Source organism: Mytilus edulis, chromosome 13, assembly GCF_963676685.1.
Source record: "Mytilus edulis chromosome 13, xbMytEdul2.2, whole genome shotgun sequence".
Classification (NCBI taxonomy): domain Eukaryota; kingdom Metazoa; phylum Mollusca; class Bivalvia; order Mytilida; family Mytilidae; genus Mytilus; species Mytilus edulis.
Window position 1 is genome coordinate 38,211,098 of NC_092356.1, and position 25,302 is coordinate 38,236,399.

General features: G+C 32.1%; 1 protein-coding gene across 1 annotated transcript in view; it reads right to left on the reverse strand.

Moving 5' to 3' along the window:
* Positions 1–25,302, reverse strand: part of LOC139500289 (uncharacterized) — a 74,152-nt gene that overhangs the window by 26,732 nt on the left and 22,118 nt on the right. Inside the window, exons 24-39 of the mRNA XM_071289031.1 lie at positions 22,668–22,816; positions 21,965–22,098; positions 20,856–21,125; positions 19,481–19,771; positions 18,855–19,003; positions 14,117–14,252; positions 13,174–13,277; positions 12,470–12,673; positions 11,919–12,093; positions 10,342–10,616; positions 9,787–9,942; positions 8,635–8,851; positions 8,076–8,218; positions 1,344–1,836; positions 773–987; positions 140–326 (exon numbers count right to left, since the gene is read on the reverse strand). Coding sequence (XP_071145132.1) covers positions 140–326; positions 773–987; positions 1,344–1,836; positions 8,076–8,218; positions 8,635–8,851; positions 9,787–9,942; positions 10,342–10,616; positions 11,919–12,093; positions 12,470–12,673; positions 13,174–13,277; positions 14,117–14,252; positions 18,855–19,003; positions 19,481–19,771; positions 20,856–21,125; positions 21,965–22,098; positions 22,668–22,816 — 3,298 coding nt within the window. The remainder of the gene's footprint in view (positions 1–139; positions 327–772; positions 988–1,343; positions 1,837–8,075; positions 8,219–8,634; positions 8,852–9,786; positions 9,943–10,341; positions 10,617–11,918; positions 12,094–12,469; positions 12,674–13,173; positions 13,278–14,116; positions 14,253–18,854; positions 19,004–19,480; positions 19,772–20,855; positions 21,126–21,964; positions 22,099–22,667; positions 22,817–25,302) is intronic.

A 25,302-nucleotide genomic window follows, 5' to 3' on the forward strand; every position in this document is an offset into this window, starting at 1 on the left:
AAACATTGATAACATCTCTGAGTCACATGACAAAATAATGTCTATGAGCTGAAAGACAAAACACTGTCAGCCAATCAGAAGACATGTTACATCCAAAATTAAATTATTAAAAAAATAACCAGTAATCTGTTAAACATACCATAAGTATCATTCCATTGAGTAAGTTTCCCACCTCCATTGACACAGATAATAGACACGTAATATGTATGGTTATGTTGGAGAATGCCTTCCAATGACGAATTAACGCCAGTTACATTCAGGCCCACTGATTGAAATTCTTGAAGTTCTTGTCCTCCAGGGGTTATACCAATGGCCCAAAAGTTCTCCTGCAAAGGTTGTTCATCAAGATCATGTTTAATTGAATATTTTAAAGGTTTATGTCATGTTATATTTCTAGGTATACATATTTAAGATATACTTTAATGAAATTCAATGATAATTAATAGTTTGATATTATAAATTGTAAACTCATGCATTTATATAAATGTCTAAAATGTCTTTTTTTCCCAATGATTTGTGAAGGGTCTACTTGAAATCATTTCAACAAAGAATTTCCAGAAGAAATCAGACCAATTTGGAGAGAATAGAATAATACTTGCTTTGGACAAACAGGATTGAATTGTTAGCCAATTCAGTTCCCTTCAGCATAAATAACTTTATAAAATCTTAGCATCTTTGTACATGAGGTCTTAACAATTTTCAATAATGTAAAATACAATGCTTTTTCAATAATAAAACATCAGATCTGAATTGGTCCAATCACAATAATTACCATTATCTGACTTTCTTCATCAGTACATCTCCAAAAAGCTTTAACGGTGCTGTTTGATGCTTGGTACTTGACTGGCTGAAACTCTCCTCGGGTTACGTCATTATAAATTGGGGAAGTCAGCATAATGTCAAGGTCAAACACAGGACCTGTGATATCAATATAAAAACCTGAAGATGAGGCTACAGCACTATCTCCAGATCCAGTCACAGCCTTTCCTGCAATAATTCAGACTAAGGGTTAAAAACTTTAATACAGCACAAGGTATAATTTATCAAATTCTGGAAGTTGTTCTGTAATTACAATATTACACTTGGTAGAAAGGATTAAGGGGACTAAAACTAAAATAATGTCTCTTTCACCTTATATTTTTAAAAATCACTTCAATAAAGAAAGGTTCCAAAAAATCAAACACATTATATTGGTGAAAAAGATATTCCTGTACCAGCCGTCTGAAGTGGAAACTGATGTTCATTTGATAAAAAGGTGAAAAAAGATATATTCAGAGAACCAATTTAGATAAGTAATTTCGACCTTTTCTACAATGAGGGCTTAAAAATCTTGTGTCATTTACCTGTTAGATAGTATATTACACTTTTATTATAGGAATGTCCTGTTTCATTCAAATCCATTACATATGGTGCAATATTTAAGTTTGTCAAAGTGAATCTGTAGTCCACAAGTTTATTATGATCACAATCCTGGTCACAGTTGTATTTTGAACATTCCCTAAAGCAAGGGATACATGGCTCTATAACTTTTCTAAAGGGTTCAATATCTGTTAACAATTTGTCGCTCCCGATACCAACTTCATACTTTATTATTGGGTTACTTCCACCTCTGAATGGATCACCATAGCGACAAAGTGCACCAGCTGGTGGTGGGAGTATCAGATTTTTGAAAATTGCCCTCGTAGAGAACATATTGAATATATCTGTAATCTCTGGTACAAAATTATCATGATTGAAAACATGCAGAACCAGTTTTGTTGTTTCACTCAGATCAGGTATTCCACAAAGCTCAGTTAATTCTTCGTCATTTACATATACCACAAGACACAAAAAAATCTGAAATAAATATGTTATGGCAAATTTTTGCTTTATATATTGCATAAAAAAGGTGATTATTCCATCTCTAACATCTTTGATAAAAGATTTATTTTATGGGAAGACTATAGGTTTCAGGGCTCACACTACTTCAGAATTATAGGGAGAAGTGACTTCTCTTTTTGAAACTGATAGGGAGAAGTGGTGAGATTTGAAAGAGAAGTGCTCATTCGCGCTGTGCGATACAATGTTTGGATTTTACAATAGTATAAAGGGCCATATATGTAAATAATGTTTTTTTTATACTGTTCAATTCATATCTGAGTAAAAAAATTACAATTAAAGTAACATTTGAAATTAAAAGTTGTTTAAGCTTGTGAGAAACTACCAACTAAATATCTAGCACTAAAAAAATAAAAAATATTTAAAAAAATGTAAAGAAATTATAATATATCAATTACAATTTAATTAAAAATTATCTTGTGTATGACATTCAGTGTTTCTCATAAAAAAAAATATAAAAGTTATTAAGCTGGGCCATAATATATTGATATTAGTATAATAGTCTCAGAGTTAAGTAACTTTAATCAATAGTTTGAAACAATCCATAAACTAGAGGCTCTAAAGAGCCTGTGTCGCTCACCTTGGTCTATGTGAATATTAAACAAAGGAAGCAGATTGAAAATTGACTACAAAGGTCAATAACTCCTACAGGGGTCAATTGACCATTTCGTTCATGTTGACTTATTTGTAGATCTTACTTTGCTGAACATTATTATTGTTTACAGTTTACCTATATCTATAATAATATTCAATATAATAACCAAAAACAGCAAAATTTCCTTAAAATTACCAATTCAGGGGCCGCAACCCAAAAACAGGTTGTCCAATTCATCTGAAAATTTCAGGGCAGATAGATCTTGACCTGATTAACAATTTTACTTCATGTCAGATTTTCTCTAAATTATTTGGTTTTTGAGTTATAAGCCAAAAACTGCATTTTACCCCTATGTTCTATTTTTAGCCCTGGCGGCCATCTTGGTTTGATGGCCAGGTCACCGGACACATTTTTTAAACAAGAAACCCCAAAGATGATTGTGGCCAAGTTTGGATCAATTTGGCACAGCAGTTTCAGAGAAGAAGATTTTAGTAAAAGATATATAAAATTTACGAAAAATGGTTAAAAATTGACTTTAAAGGGCAATAACTCCTAAAGAGGTCAACTGACCATTTTGGTCATGTTGACTTATTTGTAAATCTGACCTTGCTGAACATTATTGCTGTTTACAGTTTACCTATATCTATAATAATATTCAATATAATAACCAAAAACAGCAAAATTTCCTTAAAATTACCAATTCAGGGGCCGCAACCCAAAAACAGGTTGTCCAATTCATCTGAAAATTTCAGGGCAGATAGATCTTAGCCTGATTAACAATATTACCCATGTCAGATTTGCTCTAAATGCTTTGGTTTTTGAGTTATAAGCCAAAAACTGCATTTTACCCCTATGTTCTATTTATAGCCATGGCGGTCATCTTGGTTAGTTGGCGGGGTCACCGGACACAATTTTTAAACTAGATACTCCAATGATGATTGTGGCCAAGTTTCAAATAATTTGGCCCAGCAGTTTCAGAGGAGAAGATTTTTCTAAAAGATTACTAAGATTTACGAAAAATGGTTAAAAATTGACTATAAAGGGCAATAACTCCTAAAGTGGTCAACTGATCACTTTGGTCATGTTGACTTATTTGTAGATCTTACTTTGCTGAACATTATTGCTTTTTACAGTTTATCTCTATCTAAAATAATATTCAAGATAATAACCAAAAACAACAAAATTTCCTTAAAATTACCAATTCAGGGGCAGCAACCTAACAACGGAATGTCAGATTCATCTGAAAATTTCAGGGCAGATAGATCTTTACCTGATTAACAATATTACTTCATGTCAGATTTGCCCTAAATGCTTTGGTTTTTGAGTTATAAGCCAAAAACTGCATTTTACCCCTATGTTCTATTTATAGCCCTGGCGGCCATCTTGGTTAGTTGGCGGGGTCACCGGACACAATTTTTAAACTAGATACCCCAATGATGATTGTGGCCAAGTTTGGTTAAATTTGGCCCAGTAGTTTCAGAGGAGAAGATTTTTGTAAAAGTTAACGCCGGACGCAGGACGACGACGGACGCCGACGACGACGGACGCCGGACGCCAAGTGATGAGAAAAGCTCACTTGGCCCTTCGGGCCAGGTGAGCTAAAAATATAAGGAATTATATACACCAATCAATTAGATGTAACCAAAAGTCTCTTAATGCGTGTGGAATGCGTAATTTTTCCCTTTGGGATCAATATTCTTCTGTCAGCTGTTCCATCCGTGCGTCCGTAGTAATTATTGTAAAAGTACGGATTTCGGTCATAGCTGATCCGGTTCAGATCCGTAGATTAGAAATCGGTCAATGGCGGACGAATGCAAGAAAATTTACAAAAATAAACGATGTTTGACAAGTTATTTGGAAAGAAACATGACGTTTTTAATGCAATAAATGGATTAAAATTTACTGGAGGCAACTTTTATCACGTTTAAATGAAGTAACAAACTTATTTTGCCGCCGAAATTGAGGTTGATGTACGTTTTCGAGTAACAAGCACCGGTACTTGCAGAAATGCACGAAGTGATAAAAAGTTGTATTTTTATCAAATAACCTGCTACACACTGCGAAGACAATGCTTCAACCTCTTTTCAAAAGATAATGAATCGTTTATGTCTGAAATTCTTTAATTATCAATAAAAATTTGATGTTTCATCAACTTGGTAAAAATTGAAAATGTCCGATGACGGAAGCGACTGAAAGCGACTGTCGTCAAGAACAGGGCGACTTGTTTTCGCTTTTGGGGGTCGAGGAAAGCGAAGTGACGGTCGGGAAGGCGACTTCTTCGCCCAAGTCGCCTGGTAGCGTGAGCCCTGGGTTTGTTCTCTCTTTGTAAAGTCTAGGTAACAAATCTTATAAGGTTAGGTATGATTATGTATCACCTGCCATACAGCCCTTGGATGGTGTAAACTTCCCAAAAAACCGTCTATGGCATATGGTGAAATGGTAGAAGGTGTATGGTACTATGGTGTATGGTGTAAGGGGAATGGTGCAATGATGTATGAGGAATGGTGTGATTGTGTAACGTGTATATAAAGTGTGGTTATCAAAGTTTAAAACAATGCAAATTAATAATAAGAACTGAGTTTTAATTTTATACATAAATTTACAATATTTTGATCAAAATTCGTTTTTTTAAATAGATAAATACTGTAAACCAACTTATTTTCGCGAGCGATTTAATTCGCGACTTTTGCGAGTAGAAAAATAACGCGAATATAAATCGTCGCGAATATGTAAACCTTGGATCTTTCCTTATCAAACTTCATCAAGTAAATCAGAAAATCGCGAAATTAAATAGCCGCGAAGTGGTCAAGAAAGGGTCAAACGCGAAATAAAGTATCCGCGAAAATAAGTTGGTTTACAGTAATGTTGTAGTTGCACGCTTTCTTTGAAATTAAATTGCATTATGGCTAATTTCAGATGGTGAAGGTAGAATGTGTAAGGTGCGTGGCGCAAAGGTCTAACTTGTATGGTGTAACTGCACAGTGTGTATGGTGTAACTGCACAGTGTGTATGGTGTAACTCCACAGTGTGTATTACAGGTGTAACTGCACAGTGTGTATGGTGTAACTGCACAGTGTGTATGGTGTAACTGCACAGTGTGTATGGTGTAACTCCACAGTGTGTATGGTGTAATGGTGTATGGTGAAGTGTAATGGTGAATGGTGTTAGTGGGAAGTTTACACCATCCACGGACTGTAGGTGTATTCCTAGTTTTACAGTATGGGTTTTGCTTATTTTTAATTTGTTTTGGTTAGCCATTGTTGCTTACATCCCCACCATTTGGACACTGGTGGATAGTTTACTCATTATGAAGCCCCCATACCACACCTCAATTAGAACAGCCAATTTTCAAACTTAAATATCTAATGGAATAATTTCCTACATATGTGTTGTATTTTGTAGGAAAAAAAAAAACTTTAATTGATGCATTCTTGATTGAAAATATTACTAATAATCTTTCAGTGAAATTTTCTGCCTGTGCATGAGTTACGTAACTCTAATAAAAATATTTTTGGAAACAAATAAAACTCAAAATGATAAGTTAATTTGTAGAAAAATACTTGTGCATAGAATAATATTAATATATCACAAACTTGTACTAATTCCTTTTTTTTAATTCTAAATTTATGTGATGTATATTCATTAGGCCAAACTTTTTTTATTATCTGTTTAACGAGATCCGCCGACTCCACCTTTCCCGATTTTAGAATAAAAATAAAAGTAGTGCTTCTTACTTTTATTATTATTTTTCCCGCCGACTGTTGCTAAATCCTCAGAAAAAAATAAAATGTGTTGTTCACGATACTCGCTTTCAGTCAATTTCGTTATCGGTAATATTTAAATTTTACCAAGTCAATGAAACAGCAATTTTCATTTAAAAGTAAAGAAATTCAAGGCATAAACGATATATTTTCTTCTAAAAGATTTTTAAGCTGGTGGCATGCTTTTCATACTTGTTACACGAGAGCGTACATTAAATCATTCTAACTTTCGGCAAAATCAGTTATTACTTATTCAGAACTTGATGAAATTAGCCTAAAGTAAACTTGTCATCCATGTATTATTGCATTAGAAACGTCATATTCCTTTCCAAATAGCGTATCAAACATCGTTTATTTTTGTAAATTTTTCTTCGTCCGACATTTAAATTTGTAGATCTATGGATAGGAATCGGGATTTCATCGGAAACGGACCCGCTATGACCGAAATCCGGATTCTTGCGATAATGACTACAGACGCATGAATGGCACTGCTGACAGACAAAAATTGATCCCAAAAGGGAAAATTCCACACGCATTAACATACTTTTGGTTAGATCTTCTTGATTAATGTATATATTTCCATGTATAAGCATTGTTTCAATTTATAGGTTAAAGTTGCTTAACTCTGGGACTATTACACCAGAGACATATATATGTCTCTGCATACACTAAGAGGTTCCTGACTGGGTGACTGGTATATACATATATAGTGTATATGCAGCGAGGTTGATATATTTCAGTGGTGCCATGGATCTATATTAGTGGAAATACAGAATCAAAACATAGTTTTTATGTTTATATTAATAGAAGGGTTAACCAGAGACATATATAAACTATATGTATTTATATTTCTCTGGGTTAATATACTGGTCTGTTCTCATTTCATTGTTCTTATACAATGTTCACTGTTTTTTTATATGACGATTTACAAAAATGTCCAAATAATAAGACAAATTGGTTGTATTTTATTAAAAATGAGTTGCTCAGTATAGGTTTAGGTGATATTTGGTATAATCAAGGTTTATTTTTAGATAGTAAGCTCTCCAGTAGTTTTTACTTGATAATTAAACAACGCCTGTTTGATTGTCTGAAGCAAGATTTTGACATCCAAATGAATAATTTAGTTAAATGTACAAGTTATAGATATATGGTTCAAATTTTTTGTTTACAAAATTATTTATGTAAACCAATACCAGTTATTTATAAGACATGTATTACCAAAATAAGACTTAGTAGTCATGCTTTAGCTATAGAATGTGGTCGCTATTCTGCAATTCCAAGAAGTAATAGACTATGTAGTTTTTGTAAAAATGACATTGAAGATGAGATGCATTTTATTTTAAAATGTCCTACTTATCAAGGTCTTAGATCTTATTTTATAAAACCATATTATTGGAGAAAACCTTCTATGTATAAATATATACAATTGATGAGTTCTAATAATTTTAGAGAATTATGTAATTTGGGTAAATTTATATTTCGTGCACAAAAATTAAGATCTAACATGATGTAATATGTTTAACACATTACCTTCTGCTATCTATGTATACTTTGTGTAGTTTATATGTTGTATGCCTATAGTTGTTATGACTTTGGGAAATAAAGATATATTATATTTTGATAAATTCTAAAAAAAAAAAGAAAAAAAAAGTCACTTATAATGGTTTTATTTTTATTTTTAGTGTCGACTGGACCAATTTTGCACTTCTTTTTTTTTTTTATTTCGCCCCCTCGACCCTAATTTTTTACAAATTTTCTCGTTAAACAGATAAAATAAAAAGTCTGGCCTTATGGTAAAATATTGCACTGCTTATATATGGAAAGTGATAAAATTTGCTTACGTCAACTGCACTATCCATCTCTTTTTTAAATACTATTTTGAAATTAAGAAATTCTCCTGTGATGTCGTAATTAACTGAGGTCTTCAAACTAGGGTACATATCATCCAGAAACCTACACCAAGTCACAATTTTTGAACTTTGACCTGGAAAATAGAAATACTAAGCTACACATACATATATACACCAAAACATACAGCTTGTATTTTTTCATTGCTCTCTCTCATTATGAAAGCCATTTTATATTACTTATAATCAATTGAGTTTCCTTCTAAAACTTGAATTCAAATCTAAAACTGCATACCTTTTTAAAATCCATTCTACTTTCTTTTTTTTCTTTCTTAAGGCCCCTTAATATTTTTTTTTAGAAAAATAATGCAAAGACTTAAATGGGGAAAGTGGTAATTAAGATTTTATAAAAAAAAAAATCCTTAATTTTTGCTTATCATGTTTGTGGCACACCTTGCTCTATTTTTCAATTATAACTAAAGATAATTTATATATTATATTTCTGAGAAACAAACATCAATGCATCACCTAATTGTAAGAAAAAACAATTTACCAGCAAAAATCTGAATGCCACATGACTTTTGCGCTATTGGTATACTAGTATCTATAGGTTCAGAAACAATACTATCATCAGGATTATTGACTATTTTATACGGTGGTGCTATTGTTGGCTGTTCTGTTGTTTCTTCTGTTGTACTGGGTACGGAAGGTAGTGTGCTGTTTCCATATTTATCTGATAAATAACTGGAACAATTGCAGTAGTCACATTCCTAGAAAATGAACAGATTTTTTTCTCTGAAAATTTTATGCACAGTCAAGATAGTCATCGAATCATTTAAATCCTATTTCCAAAAACTTAAAATTCATTTTTTTTTAATACAACAGATTTTAAAATATCTTCAGCTATGTTTCAGAGAGACAATCAAAGTCCATAATTGGCCTGAAATAAAGTTAAAATTAAAAAGTGATTATTTATGCTGATCTTTAATTCCATTAAATCATTAAATACATTCTCATGTCATGAGAAAAAATAAGAAGTTAAACTTCTTTTTCTAAGGGCCTTAATGGACCTGTAGCTAAATGTCTTTTCTCATCTTATCTACTACTAAATATGAAAGTAAAATCTATAACTTTTAATATACGTCAGTGGACAAAAGTGATTTCCCACTCAAAAAATGTCCTATCATTTCAACTAATAACGATATTTTTCAAAAAAATATTACATATATAGGGACTATTTGAGGGATTTTTATAAAATAGATATCTTACCATAAGATGCAGAAATGTCTGAAATTTAATTGTTTATTTGGCCATTATTTTTGTGAGGTGTGTTTTTATTTTCTGATGGGTTAAACACAAATGCAATTTTTTACGATTTGACTTTAGTTAGAATACATAAGAAACTTTTCCAGAAATTATTTACGTTGTGTTCACCTCGTCAGATAATTAAATGAGCCTTTATAATATAAAGTCCAAATAAACAATAAAACTTTAAACATTTCTACATTTTATTTCCAATGAATCGGTCCTGCAGTTATTTGGTAATAATTTTTTGAAAAATATCAATTTTAGTTGAAATGATAGGACATTTTTTCAGTTGGAACTCACTTTTGTCCAATGACTGTATGATGCTTGTTACCTGAAAATTTACAATATTTGATCAAAAAGAATGCAAGATATATATATTTCCCATTCCTGTCTTTACCTCTGGTACTGGATCCAACAAACAACACTGACATACAGATGAAGCCCAGTCAATATCTTCTTCATATTCATAAGAAGCAATATTAGTTTCTGGTCCGTCCCAAAACAAAATTTCTGTTACAGCAATTCCATTACCTTTTGCTGGTTTCACTGAAATCTGAAAGAGCAAAATAAAAACTTAAGATTGTGAAGGTAAAACCAGCCAAAAGAAAAAAATAATATTGGAACAACTAATTGCAAACTTTGCTGTGCTTATTATACTCCTACTTGTTATTTATGATGAAAAATTCCATGCTCAGAGAGTATGCAAGGTCTAATAGAAAGTCATGTCCTTAGGATTTGAAAATAATTTACAACTGATCATAATAATGTTCCACACATTTGGAAGCATTTGGTCTAGAAGTTTCAGAGGAAAATACTCCCCAAAAAATTATGAAAACAGACAGATTCAATTCATGCAAGTATAAATAGCAAACCTCAAATTGTGGCCAGGTGAACTAAAAAAAAAAGCCTTAAAACAGAACACAGTCAATTCCTTTAATTTACAAGGCCTTACATGATATGTGCCTCCATTTAATAAACTAGCAGGTCTTAAATATGCTCCAGTCATCATCTGGTGTTTTTTATGGTCTCTTGCAAGCTTAACTGACACTGTATCATCATAATTATCCCTATAGATGTTCTCTAGTTGATACTTAAGGGACCATTTCTTTCCAGATGGATCTTTAAGACCAATCTGCTGCAACTTTTTCCAGTCAGGATCATTGGTCATTGAAATAAATCTTGCTGGACATGCTGAGCCAACTGAATTAGCTAAGTGCAAAAATGAACCTAAAATAATAATTAGAAAAGTTGTCAGCAAATGATTCTTGACATACCGAAGTACTGACATGATTTATAACAACTATCTAAAATTGTATGTTTATATATTTTGAAATTACACATAAATTAAGGTTTAAACTCCTCCAGGCAAAGTTAGCTATTTGTTTAGTTACTTTTTAGTTTATAGCTCTAACATTTTCAGTCCTTTTACATTCTTGGCTTTCAAAAAAGGTTTATCCAGAAAAGCACTTCAGATGTATGACATTTATAACATTTTGTTTTAATTTTTTAATTGTAAGTACAGATAAAGTGTGGACAAAGAAAGGAGAAAGTTCACGAAGGGTTAAAATTGGCCCTAAATTTTTGAAGTTTTTTTAAATCGGGTCCAAAAATTACAAATTTCACATAGAAATACTTGTGATAATACTATTAAGACAAAAATATATCTTTGTGGCACCATCCTTTTAAATTAATGAATCTATGACCCCTTAAATAGATAAACATTATTTGTATTTTAAGTTGATTTTGGTAATTTTTTTCCATAATTTTAATTGTTTTAGGCATAATTGACCTTGGCCGCCATTTACAATCCAAAAAGATTTTATATTGATATATTCTATATCAAATTTAATCTTTTGGTTAAAAGATATTTCAGATCGTAGGTGAAAGCTTAAGTTTTCCAAAAGCTTTTAGGTCTGAAAATTGCACAAAATTATCATATTTTGACAAAATGTTCAAAATGGGCCTACTTTGAATTATGTACTTTAATAAAAAAAAAGAACTGATTTATTTAGAATTAGGGCATTTGAAATGGACTTGTTTACTAACCAAATTGTGACTTTTTTGTTGTTTTATGATAAAGTTGTTATTTTATGCCATTTAGTGCCATAAGTGAACCTTGTCCTTTGTCTTAGTTGATTGAAATTTTGATAGCATTATGCAAATGTTGAAATCAAAATGACAATATTGTAACATAAAGAGAATGCAAAAAAACTCAAAGTCAATAAACCAAAAATGATTGTTCAGGGCCAAATGGTGCCCCATTGGCATTATCATATAAAAGGTACAATCAGAGTATAAAAACAAGACATTCTTGATTTATAAATACAAGAAAAATCAAACAATTGGTTGTTGAAAAAACTTAAACAGCAATAGAAGCTCTGTTCTTTAGCTTTTTATATCAAATTTCTCTGAAGGTCTAACTCAAACCTAATTCAAACATGAATACATATATCTTTTAATTTATGATCTTGAAACCTGACATATTTTCAAAATAACTATTTAATAAGTTTACTAGATAAAAGTACATACCTGTAATTGTCTGTGTAGAACTAAACCAAACTTGTGGTGTTGTAAAGTCTAGACCATCAACTATAGTACCTGATACAGGTTTAGAAGGGTCATACAAAACTGGTGATGATTCCTCAGTTATTGAAAGTCCTGCTTCATTTGTGACTTTTATTTGTACTGTATATGGAATGTTCATCTGGAAGAATAAATGTGTCAGCTGAGTGCCCTATATATGACACTATCCCTGTACAGTAGACTCCACCTAATCGGATATTGGTTTAAACAAATATATTGACTAAAGATTTATATATGTATTTCAAAAGAGCAAACCAATTGCTATAACTTATGCTAAACTACAATATGTACCTCAGTCACACATATTGCCAATCAAAATCAATTTCATTCTTACCACATAGATAAATCCCTGGCAAAAATGAGATAGATTACAGTATTTCCTAAAATATGCCATAGCAGAAGCAAACTTCTATTTATTTTGTCATACAGAGGGATAATTATATTTTCCTGAAATTTTTTCACTAAGATAATATAAATCAATTTAATAATATACATACTGTAAGATTTAAATTAACAAAGTTGTACTCTGTATAGTTGCTGGTCAGTTCTATCCAATCAATTAACAGTATCTCTTCTGCACTGGAATCACATGAGGTGTTCTTCCATAATGAGACTTCATATGTTGCTATACCAGACTCTGGATCACTGTAATTTATCCATTGGACACGAATAGTTGAACTGTCTGACGTGTATACCAACCCCTTATGATAAACCATACAGAAATTATGTTTTTTTTTTTACATATCAGCATCCACAGCACATCTTTGTTGAATAATACATTCATTACATTAAGTGACTAGAATAATACACTTTTTACAGTCAATAGTAATAATATGTCAAAAGATGATTTCCTATCTGTTCATTGTAATTTTACCACTGATTTTATTTTTTTCATGTATAACTCAAATACAATACAAAAGTGATCTCAACCAAATCAAAAATATATCTGTTTAATTAATGGTATATTTAAATTATAGTATAGTTTTAATTCATTAAAACTGGTTATTAGAATAGTCAAACAAATAAATTACAAAGGTTATAGATTGATAAAGTTTAAAACATAATGTTTGTTGATTTGAGGCTTTACCACATCTTTATACTCTTTTGCTTGCTTATTCGAAATTTATTTGCTAATATAAAACACATCTAAAAAACAAAAATAACACAAATAAAGGATCAGTTTTAATATAAAGTATAATACCATGTTATAAAAGGGTCCAGCGGTCAAAGCACCATACAGGGGAGGTGTTGTATCAACTGTGAATTTGTGGTGAATCATGCCACAATCTCCGGACTCATCTGCAGCTAAAATTTAGAAAAACAATGACTTAAACTATTTGTTATCTAAGATTCAAATTATATTTTGCCTTTGAACAATGCTTTAAACTAGATTTCTAACTTTCAAACCTTTATAAAACCTTGTGAAACCAATAAGTTGATAAAAATGAAATAAATGATTATGGAAACAATACAGTAGCAAGGGCAGATAATTATGTATCCAAACTCAACATATTGCTAATTATAAGCATCCAAAACTGGTGGAAAAAATCACTACGTCATCTAAGTATTTGCAGAATAAAATGAAGATAATATATATCTAAGCTCTCAAAATTTCATTCTACTTCCTGGTGATTGGGCGTTAGGGCAGAAATTTGGTTTTAAAGGACTCAGTCACAAGTTAGAAAATAGCCTCCATTAAAGAGCCATATGTTGTTGCATCCCAACCTAATGTTGAATTACTAAGTTAAATTTGAATTAAGAATTTGATGGCTTTAGAAATACTGTTCAAAGGAACTGATATTGCCTATTGCATCAGTTCCTGTTTGCTACCCTGATAATGTAAAGGTCTCTGCATACTTTGTTCAGTTTATTAAAACAATTACAGTCATCTTGGTTATAAATATCCCAAATTGTCAACTTGTAAGAGTAATTGTCCCTCATCCTACAATGAAGCACTGGCAAGTTGACCACTATGAAATAACAAATAGTGCAGAATCATTCAAACCTAAATGTCATCCAAGAAGGGGATCAAATTGAATACTATATTTTTGATAAAATAAGAATTTGAAATAACTTATAGAGTGGTGCTAGTAAACTCTGGTTGTTTTTGGTTATTTGTATTAATTTTTTTTTCAAGATCTTACCTATAACCCAAGCATAGTATATTCCTCCAAGTTTTAAGTGTAATGATGTTAGGCTGTAGAATGTATTCTTATTAATGTTAAGCAGTGGTACAACATTAAATGAGTTTTTCTCATTAGTATCAGTTTTTCCATCCATCTGAAAAAAAAATGCAAAAAAAAATATAACAGCTAATTTTCTAACGCTTGTAAAACTTTGGTAGGCTTGCTTGCTGTTTGTATAATCATTAATTCAAGCTTTGCAGTCAGCACTGAAATCTTCAAACAATCTATATAGGCATATTTAACCTGTATGATATAATGAAATTTGATTGAACGTTATCCCAATTACAATTGTACAATATACAAACAAAGCAAGCAAACTAACCAAAGTCTTGTTTTACATGCATTAGGAAATTAACTGTAAAGTATTTATTGTTGTCCACATATTGCAGTTCAATGGCAATTCAACGTTCAATTATGAATGTGTTGCAATTTGTTTCATCAAATCAGACTGTTCAATTGGTCAATCAAAGAGCTGAAAGCTCTAAGGAAAAATGATGCCACTCAGTCTCTAATATTGGGATATTGGAAGTCTTGATTTTCACATACCGTAATTAGTTTATCATTGCAACATGTCTCGTTAGAATATAATTGATATTCGTATATGTGTGTGTGTGTGTGAAGTGAAGATGACAACTGGCTTTTTTTTATAGTCCAATAATTATGACGTCTTGGAAGGCTATTTTAAATATAATAGCCTTTCAAGACGTCATAATTATTTGGACTAGTTTATTAAGTACAAATGATTATGTCAAGACTAACTGAATGATCTACAGCATCCATTGACTACTGTCTGTTTTTTGTACAAATAAATACCATAGACAGGCTTGAATAGTTCGCACTGGTACATACTCCGAACTCTCTTCTCCCCACGTAATTTTAGGTAAAAAAACTTTTTGTTACTGTTAGGAAAGAATCCAGGTTCGACGAATTCGCCCTGATTCATGTTCGCCCTAGCACCTGTTCGCCCTGATACCTGTTTGCCCTGATTATTATCTTTTTTCTAATTGTTGTCTAGTTGCATAAGGGACGACATCAAAAGTTCAATGAAGGATAAAAAACTTAATTCACATTATAAGTTTTTTCACTGACTCCCCACCCCCCTCTTAACTTAATTTGGGAAAAATTGATTGACCCATATGGATATATGTAAAAATCAATGTCGGATAACCAAATCTTGCAGCCTTTCAACCCCCACACCCCCAAACTATTTGAATTAAGTTTTTTATCTTACATTGATCTTTTGATGTCGTCCCTAATGTTTATTATTTGAACAGAAAATGTTAAATTTTGTTAAAAAAAAATTACCGAATATTTGGATTGCCGAAACCCAATTTATTATTTTCCTTTTGATTTGCATAGTAGTCTGTAGAATACTGGAATACAATGAATTTATCTTTATTGACATTAATTTGTTTTTATTATAATTCCAAGTTCATCAAAACATCAAAAGACAAGTATTACAACAAGAATTATTATGTCATTAAACAATTAATAATCCTTAACAAGCCACCAACTTTTAAATATTCCATGTTTTCATAAAATTCAAGAATATATATATACCATATAAATATCTGAATAATTTTATTCAACTTCAATGGTCTGAATATTAATATATATTTTTTATAAGTAAGGCAAACGGACTCAGGGCCAATCAACTCAGGGCGAACGGACCCAGTGCGAACATGTTATTTGGCCGAACGAACCCGACACCGTTAGAAAAGGTCTAAAGAAACTAAAAAAAAAAATCATTTCAAATCCTGTGCGATCGTTTGCTGTATTTTCTTGGGAAAACCTGTTTTTTTTTATCATCAAACAGAAGCTGAAACTGCTTGTAAAAGATTCTAGAACGCTTCATGATTGTTAAAATAAGTTTAATTCACTTAAAAAACAATTAAAAAACTTGTGTATGTCTAAACAGGAAGTTTAAAAAACATGTGTAAAAGAAGAAATTAACGGGTGAGAGTCTAAATCCATACATGACGGATATCACTATAATACGACTTTGAAAGTAAAACAGTTCCATCCTTTTGTAAAACAGTCTTTATTATACCTATCACATTAATGTTTGAAGGGTCTTAAGCTAATACAACCATATTAGTCAGTATGAAACACCAAAACGGAATGAACAATAACCGAATACGTTTTGTAGTTTACAAATTCTAAGCTGGTTTACGTTTGTCTTTTTTTACTATGTATCGTTTTAATCAAGCAGATACCAGTTTATTTCAACCAATGCATTGAAAAGAAATGAGAAATTTGTAATGAAAGGTTTATTTTTTATTTTTTTCAGTATTAATTTGATATCGAAAAGAAGTAACTTATTAATATGGATGAGTTAAAATTTTTGGTTTGAAAAATGCTGAGAGCGCCATCTACAATATCAATAACAAGATGGCGGAACGTAAACAAACCACCTCGCCGCGAAATTGAACTTGTTCTCTTATTTTTTGCTTATTGTACTCTAAAGTCTGTATCCCCTCTGGAAGGTCCAATTTCAGAGAATAAAATCGCGGACTTTACAAGCCTTTCTATGGACAGGTCAAGATTTTTTTTGTGTAAATAAAAGAAAGTATGTAAACTGGTTCCCGTCTGACTATCACACTTTGTTCAAGTGTAGCGTAATACAAGCAGATTCCAGTTAGTATGTAAAATAGTAAATATGAAACTGAGTGCTGTAGGCGGAAATATAACATACCTGCCAACTTTTGAAAATGACCATGGGGGTTTTTGTGCGCGGCACCATTTTTGAGGATAGAATTTTTCGCGGCATTTTTTCGTGTGATGAGTTGGCTCCTAAAAGTGTCTGACATACTTCCTTTTTTGGGGGGTGACAGTTGAAGATGCTATTATAACCTATCTTTTTCTAAATTGTTTGATTGTTGTATTCTTTTTGTTGAGATAAACACCAGTAAGATGACTTTATGTTTGTCTGATACATTGTCAAGAAGAAAAAAAAAAAGTAATAATTTTAATAATTTAATAACAAAAAAAACAACAATATATGAGGGTCTGGAAATGGGGGGTTCTGTTGTTCTGTAAACATTTAATTTTCACCCCTTTTTTCTCTAATCTTCAAAAAATTAACCTCTTTTTTTTCTAATCTTCAAAAAATTTGACCACGCATTTCTCCAATTTTCATTTTTTTTTGCCCGTTATTCCCTTATCTTCATTTTTTAAGGGCATTATATTCTTTAATAATTTAACCCCATCCAAACCCTCATATATTATATAGATCAATATCACAAGCAGTACTAGAATGTTTGGAGACATCATTAAGGCCACTGTGGTCAACTTTAAAGTCTCTGTTGCAAACTTGTTTACAAAAGGAATGTGACAATCCTAACGTTGATTTAGACAACCAGCCCCTGTACTTGACATCATTCTCCCATTTCTCTAAGTATTTGCACGAAGCAACACGCTTTTTTTTCTTAGGCGGTGACAGAACTATTTTGCAAGTGATAACTCGCCCATCATGATTCCAATTTTTATAAATTTAACACCCAAGCTAAAAAAAAACAACTCAAAATTTCGATTCTTTGATTGTTTACTATGCCGACATTAATCAACTGGTGAATGCGTGATCACTAAATTTTGATTGGATGAAATTTGTCAGACACGATTTGTCTCCCTTGGGAAAACTTTCAAAAGTTCAAAATCGGGAACAAAAATATTTTTCGTGTAAATTTTACTAAAATCGTGTTTTTTGGCTATTTTCACGATCACGATCGTGTAATCGGGACAGAGGGTCAAAATCGTGTAGTACACGCCTAAATCGTGAAAGTTGGCAGGTATGATATAATAGACTTCCGGTTCTGGTTAATGGTATTGGAAACATGCCGCTGATACATCATTTTCCAAAAATCAACCAACAGCTGTAGAAGAACCAGAATCAATAACAAAGTGATAAAATATATATTGTAAATTGTATATATGTATATATGTATATAACAAGAAGAAAGAGAAGTGGTGGGAGAAAGAAATTTTGGCTGAAATGTTGAAAATAGTTTGACTCTGGTTGTAATGCATATATTTTTGTCTCTGGTTTCATCATATGTTTTTGTTCAATTTGATAACTATGTCACAATATAAAAGAAGATACCGGATATTTGTCAATGAGAAAGCAACCCAATGACAGAGTATATAAAAGAAATCAACAAGGAAACATATGTTAAGTACTAAATAATTTGGAGTCTAAATAAATTGTCATTTCATTGTATTGGGACAATTTTACAGATATTCAGCAGTTGTTAAATATTTCTGTCCCCCCACCTTGAATTATATGGTCAGCATATTCTCCATTGTTTACTTTCAGTTTATTGAACACTGAAAATAGATGCTGACAATTTTGGAGCTCTAAAGGGCTTGTTTTCAATCTTATCTTTTCATTTTAGATACCACAAGCAATGATTCATGATCAGTTATCTACTTTGAAATTCAGTAAATTAAGGAAATGGGAATATCTACCTTACAGGAAATCCAAACCAATTTTAACAAAGCCATGCATAACATACTCAGAATAGAAATAATGGTCAGAGAACAGGTTGAAATATTTTGAAATGAAGTTATTTAATTATCAGCATCTAGTCAAAAACAAAACCATCTGTCTATAGAATTTGATATTTCAAAAAACAGGAAAGCTAATTTATACCAATAATGAAATTAAATACTGTAGCTCTTGAACATAAACATGTCTTACATATTGTTTACAATCTGTTCCCTCTGCTCCTGTGTTGTTTGATAGTCCCACATAATACATCATTATTTCCAGCTTAGATGTAAAACCTTCAAACTGTATATCTACATAGGTATCATTGTTAATGAAGTCACCCATGCTGATGGATCCACCTAAGATAATAGATAAATAGTGTAGATTACAACTTGTTCAAAATACTTTATTAATAAAACTTGCTCATGCAACTGTCAATTCTATAAAGCTCAATTATTTTGAACAGATATATCCTGTACAGGAGGGTTATGAGTGAAACATACCGGTCATAGCTATAGTCTCTATATAAGAGCAGATGAACTTGAACATGTTTACAACAGTGCTAATTTAAATGAAGTAAAATTTATTTGCCCCCCCCCCCATTTCTGGGAAAAATTAGGTTAGGAAATCACTGAAGCATGATCTGAGCTGTCTCCCTTTTAGGCAGTCAGTGGGCCCCCACTTATGAAAATTTCAAGATCTGCCACTCATAATAAAATAAAATGTGTTACAAGTTGTATGTTGAATGTATTTTTCAGCTTTCTTTCAACTAAAGAGTTTTTGCTCGTGTTGATTTTTGTCCATATAGTTCTGTAAATTAAAACAAAAAAACTAACCCTCAACACCGCCATCATATCCAACATGGAAACCATTAGATGTAACCGTGGCAATGGAGTATGACACACTGTAGGCTTTTACAGTGAAGTAGTACATGGCTGTTCCTGATGCTAGGTTCAGATCATAAAAGGTAACAGATTGGTTCAAACCAACATTTGTAAATGGTACAATATTATCTCTGGTTTTAGCAAATGTTCTATCTGTCCCAACAGCTACTTCATAATACATTATTTCCTGAGCATTGGGTTGGTCTGCCGTATTTGAATCATTAGCTTGATATCCCTGGTTACCTTTTAAGAAAAGATTGACATAAACAATTTGTCTTCATATTTTCTCTTTAAAATTTGACTTTATTTTATGTACAAATTTTAAGATTAAAATTAGAACCTGTCATAATCATTCTAAATGATATTTACAAAACGCACTCATTTCGCATAAATACATAATTACTATGCACAAGATAAGAGAGAATCATGAATGGATGTACATTTTGTACTTGAATATCATGAATGTCTTTGGAATACCAGGTAATATTCGATAAGGAACAATGCTTTGTTGCAGTTGTTCATCCATAACCATAAACTAAAGCCATTTTTTATTAGGTGGCGTCTTAAACAATAATAACTATATAACATTCAGTGGTTGTCGTTTGTTTATGTGTTATATATTTGTTTTTCGTTCATTTTTTTACATAAATAAGGCCATTAGTTTAAAAAATTTCGCGTTTGAATTGTTTTACATTGTCTTATCAGGGCCTTTTATAGCTCACTACGGTATGGGCTTTGCTCATTGTTGAAAGCCGTACGGTGACCTAGTTGTTATTGTCTGTGTCATTTTGGTCTTTTGTGGATAGTTGTCTTATTGGCAATCATACCACATCTTCTTTTTTATATGTCTTGGGTTCACACTTTGTTAAGCATTTGGAATGCACCAATATCAAAAATAAAATTATAGAATTTTGAAAATACAAATGTAGGCTTATATTAACCACCTTGCACTGTGATGGCCCTTTTGTTTTTACAGCAGTTTATTAAAATTTCTGACCAGTTGATCAGTTTGATTTCAACTAATTGAAAAAAAAAAAGCTGACTTTCATAGAACAAATTTCATTTAGTTCAGAATTTCTAATAAACTACAATAGGTGGAGAGCATCATCTAGTCAAGTCACAGCAAATACAAAAGTATTCAATGATAACTTACATATCTGATATTTCTAAGTGGTATATGCTTAGAATAGAATAAAGTAGTCTTTTTTTTGTCAAAGGATAGGGCATTTGAGCAGTTTCCTCTTTGAGATACTTTGATTTATATTTGGAACTACATTTTTTTTTTAATTCTGTTCTCTCTCTTATTTTGATACTAAAATCAGTATACCTTCAACATCTGCCTCAAATACATCAGATGCCAGTAAACCAAAACCATCCCAGTTAGCCGATATTTTACGGGGAGAGGGTTGAATATTCAAATCAAATCCAGTTATATATCCATCATACACGCTGCCTGGAATAAGTGGATCATCTTCGACAGTAACTCCATTGGATCGTATGATGTAGGTATAGTTCAATGCATTTGTCACTCTCAATAAAGAATAATATAATTCTCCACTTCTAAGACTAAGTCCATCTAAATTTGCATCTTCTGTGTCTGAAAGAATCAAAAGTACGTAGAAATATCGGTTCTTCTCTTAAAATCTAGCTCTGTCTTCTTAATTTAATATGTATTCTTCTTTTTTTTAAAGATCCTGTATCGAAAGACCTTTCTTTTATGTGCAATAATTAAGACAGGTCATCAGACCCCTTTTTCAAAAATTTAAATACCCCATGATATTTGTGGCCAATAATATCCTTGGAAATAAGATGTACCGATGTGTATACAACTGTGCATCAAACATCATAGAGTTACCATTTTCCTTCAACCAACCTTTTCCGCAACTTTTACAACTCTTTGCCAGCACCACCAGAAACAGTTCACTTTTTGGCTTCTTCAAGCCAAGACAAAAAAAGTCGCCATTAAGGGCAATAGCTCATATAAGAAGTTGTCTGACAGTTTTAATATTTCTGCCCAGTCATATTTTGTCTTTCTATTGTAATTTTTAAGAAAAAAGGCAAAATTCTGATTTTATCCAAATGATGATTGTGGAAACTTTAGTTCTATTTGACCAAGTAATTTCAGAGAATTTTTTTCTGTTTTCAAAATTTCAATAGGGAACATACTTTATATAATTGTATCAATAAACCAATTTTTCAGGACGTTTCGGCCACTGGCCTTCTTCAGTTCTTTATTTCTCCTCACAACTACATGGCTGACATTTTTTTTTATAAAAGCTAAGATATAATGGACACCAAGTGATAAGAATAGTTCAAATGATATTCTTGGTCAGTTGGGCTAAAAATTCAATATATAATATTTTATTCTTACTACATTTGTACTAGAATTACAATTTTTGGAAAAACAGTTGCTAGTTATAAATAAAATTCATTTACCAGCAATATCTAGCCATTCAGAAACAACTTCTCCGTCCAACTTTTGTATCTGCCATTCATTTCTCACTGAAGGACATGGATCACCTGACAAATCCCATGATGCTTGAAGTGTGTCAAGCCTTTCCTGGAAATCACTATACAAAAAGAATAACATAAAATTTGAGTGTATTTTCATGTACAGGAGTGACTTTTAAATTTTTTATATTTTGATAAAAGTTTTGAATTAGCAAAAAAGCATTACAGTCATCTGAACATTTTTAACAGTTTTGCCCCATCAGATTTTCTCTATCAATAACAACTTTCAAGATATAAGACAAAAGTTAGTATTACCCCTCCTATATTCTGTTTTTGGAATGTCAGCAGGATCTAAAAACATATGGTTATAATACATATCCATTGAAGATTGAGGCATGATAGGCCTTGGTTCAGAAGAAATTTTTGCAAACAAACAATGATAAAGGAGGACACACACCAAGTGATGGCAATGTTTCTCACTAGCAAGGTGATGAGGTAAAGCATGTTTAGTACAAATTTCCATGCACATGACATTTCTTGAAATAAACTTTATTTGGTATTCTGAAGCCAAACGGTAAAATGTTCAAGACAATAAACTTAATAGGCCTTAACAGAACACACTTTGCCTTTGGGAGTTGTAAAATTTGGTTTAGCACAATGATTTGAATGATTTGCATAAAGTTCTTACATATCAAGACCAGAGTTGTCTAGTACATCGTTGATGCCAATATGTGATAGTGGTTGTAGACCCTGACTTAGGTAGGAGAGATATACTCCATTGGACGTGGCTACACTGGATAACCCAGCTCCATTTGTTCCTCTGATAGATACATAAACCTACAATACATACAAATACTACAATAATCTTTTATTCAAAATAACAATAATTACAGAGAACACAGAAAACAGGAATTTATCACTTTTGTTTGGAAAGGATGAATAATTTAGGATATCGTAACTCTGAGATTAGTAAGTCTTTTTTTAGATTGTCATTTTGAATGTAGATTAGTAAAAAAACAAGGAACTGTGTTTTCTCCACATTTCCTACTTTATCTTGAAGTCTTGCGTATGATAGTGCTACATCTCAATAACCTATCATGCAAAAAACAAACTAGAGGCTCTAAAGAGCCTGTGTCGCTCACCTTGGTCTATGTGAATATTAAACAAAGGACGCAGATTGATTCATGACAAAATTGTGTTTTGGTGATGGTGATGTGTTTGTACATCTTAATTAACTGAATATTCTAGCTGCTTACAATTATCTCTATCTATAATTAACTTGGCCCAGTAGTTTCAGAGGAGAAGATTTTTGTAAAACATTACTAAGATTTACGAAAAATGGTAAAAAATTGACTATAAAGGGTAATAACTCCTAAATGGGTCAACTGACCATTTCAGTCATGTTGACTTATTCGTAAATCTTACTTTGCTGAACATTATTGCTGTTTACAGTTTATCTCTATCTATAATAATATTCAAGATAATAACCAAAAACAGCAAAATTTCCTTATAATTACCAATTCAGGGGCAGCAACCCAACAATGGGTTGTCCGATTCAACTGAAAATTTCAGGGTAGATAGATCTTTACCTGATGAACAATTTAACACAGTGTCAGATTTGCTCTAAATGCTTTGGTTTTTGAGTTATAAGCCAAAAACTGCATTTTACCCCTATGTTCTATTTTAAGCTGTTGCGGCCATCTTGGTTGGGTGGGTGGGTCATGCCACACATTTTTTAAACTAGATACCCAAATGATAGTTGTGGCCAAGTTTGGTTTAATTTGGCCCAGTTGTTTCAGAGGAGAAGATTTTTGTAAAAGATTACTAAGATTTACGAAAAATGGTTAAAAATTGACTATAAAGGGCAATAACTCCTAAAGGGGTCAACTGACCATTTCGGTCATGTAGACTTATTTGTTAATCTTACTTTGCTTAACATTATTGCTGTTTACAGTTTATCTCTATCTATAATAATGTTCAAGATAATAACCAAGAACAGCAAAATTTCCTTAAAATTACCAATTCAGGGGCAGCAACCCAACATCAGGTTGTCCGATTCATCTGAAAATTTCAGGGCAGATAGATCTTGACCCTATAAACAATTTTACCCCCATGTCAGATTTGCTCTAAATGCTTTAGTTTTTGAGTTATAAGCCAAAAACTGCATTTTACCCCTATGTTCTATTTTTAGCCGTGGTGGCCATCTTGGTTAGTTGGCCGGGTCACCGGACACATTTTTTAAACTAGATACCCCAATGATGATTGTGGCCAAGTTTGGTTTAATTTGGCCCAGTAGTTTCAGAGGAGAAGATTTTTCTAAAAGATAACTAAGATTTACGAAAAATGGTTAAAAATTGACTATAAAGGGCAATAACTCCTAAAGGGGTCAACTGACCATTTGGGTCAGGTTGACTTATTTGTAAATCTTACTTTGCTGAACATTATTGCTGTTTACAGTTTATCTCTATCTATAATAATATTCAAGATAATAACCAAAAACAGTAAAATTTCCTTAAAATTACCAATTCAGGGGCAGCAACCCAACAACGGGTTGTCCGATTCATCTGAAAATTTCAGGGCAGATAGATCTTGACCTGATGAACAATTTTACATCATGTCAGATTTGCTCTAAATGCTTTGGTTTTTGAGTTATAAGCCAAAAACTGCATTTTACCCCTATGTTCTATTTTTAGCCATGGCGGCCATCTTGGTTGGTTGACCGGGTCACCAGACACATTTTTTAAACTAGATACCCCAATGATGATTGTGGCCAAGTTTGGTTAAATTTGGCCCAGTAGTTTCAGAGGAGAAGATTTTTGTAAAAGTTAACGACGCCAGACGACGGACGACAGACGACGGACGACGGACGCCGGACGCCAAGTGCTGAGAAAAGCTCACTTGGCCCTTTGGGCCAGGTGAGCTAAAAAGCAAATGCTGACAGATTGAGTGACCTGCATAGGTGGATCCTAGCGAATTACATATCACCTAAAAATTAAGGTTTATATAACGAAATGCATACCTTATGCATAGAAATATATTTTCATCTTTTAGTAACAACACATTTAAATAAAAGAAAAAGAAAAAGAAAAAACTGCCCACCTGTAAATATACTGTAACTTCATTAATTTTTAAATGTATAAAGGGACAAATTTGAAGAACAGTGAAATTGGCACCACCTTATTTTGAACTTGATCTGTGTTTGATGACCATCAACATTGTGTATAAGCCTCATATGATTTAGTTGTGGCAAACTTAAGTTTGAGAAAGGTAGTTTTTTGGACATACTGATGAACAAGGGTAAAATCCGATGCCCCTTTCGCTGT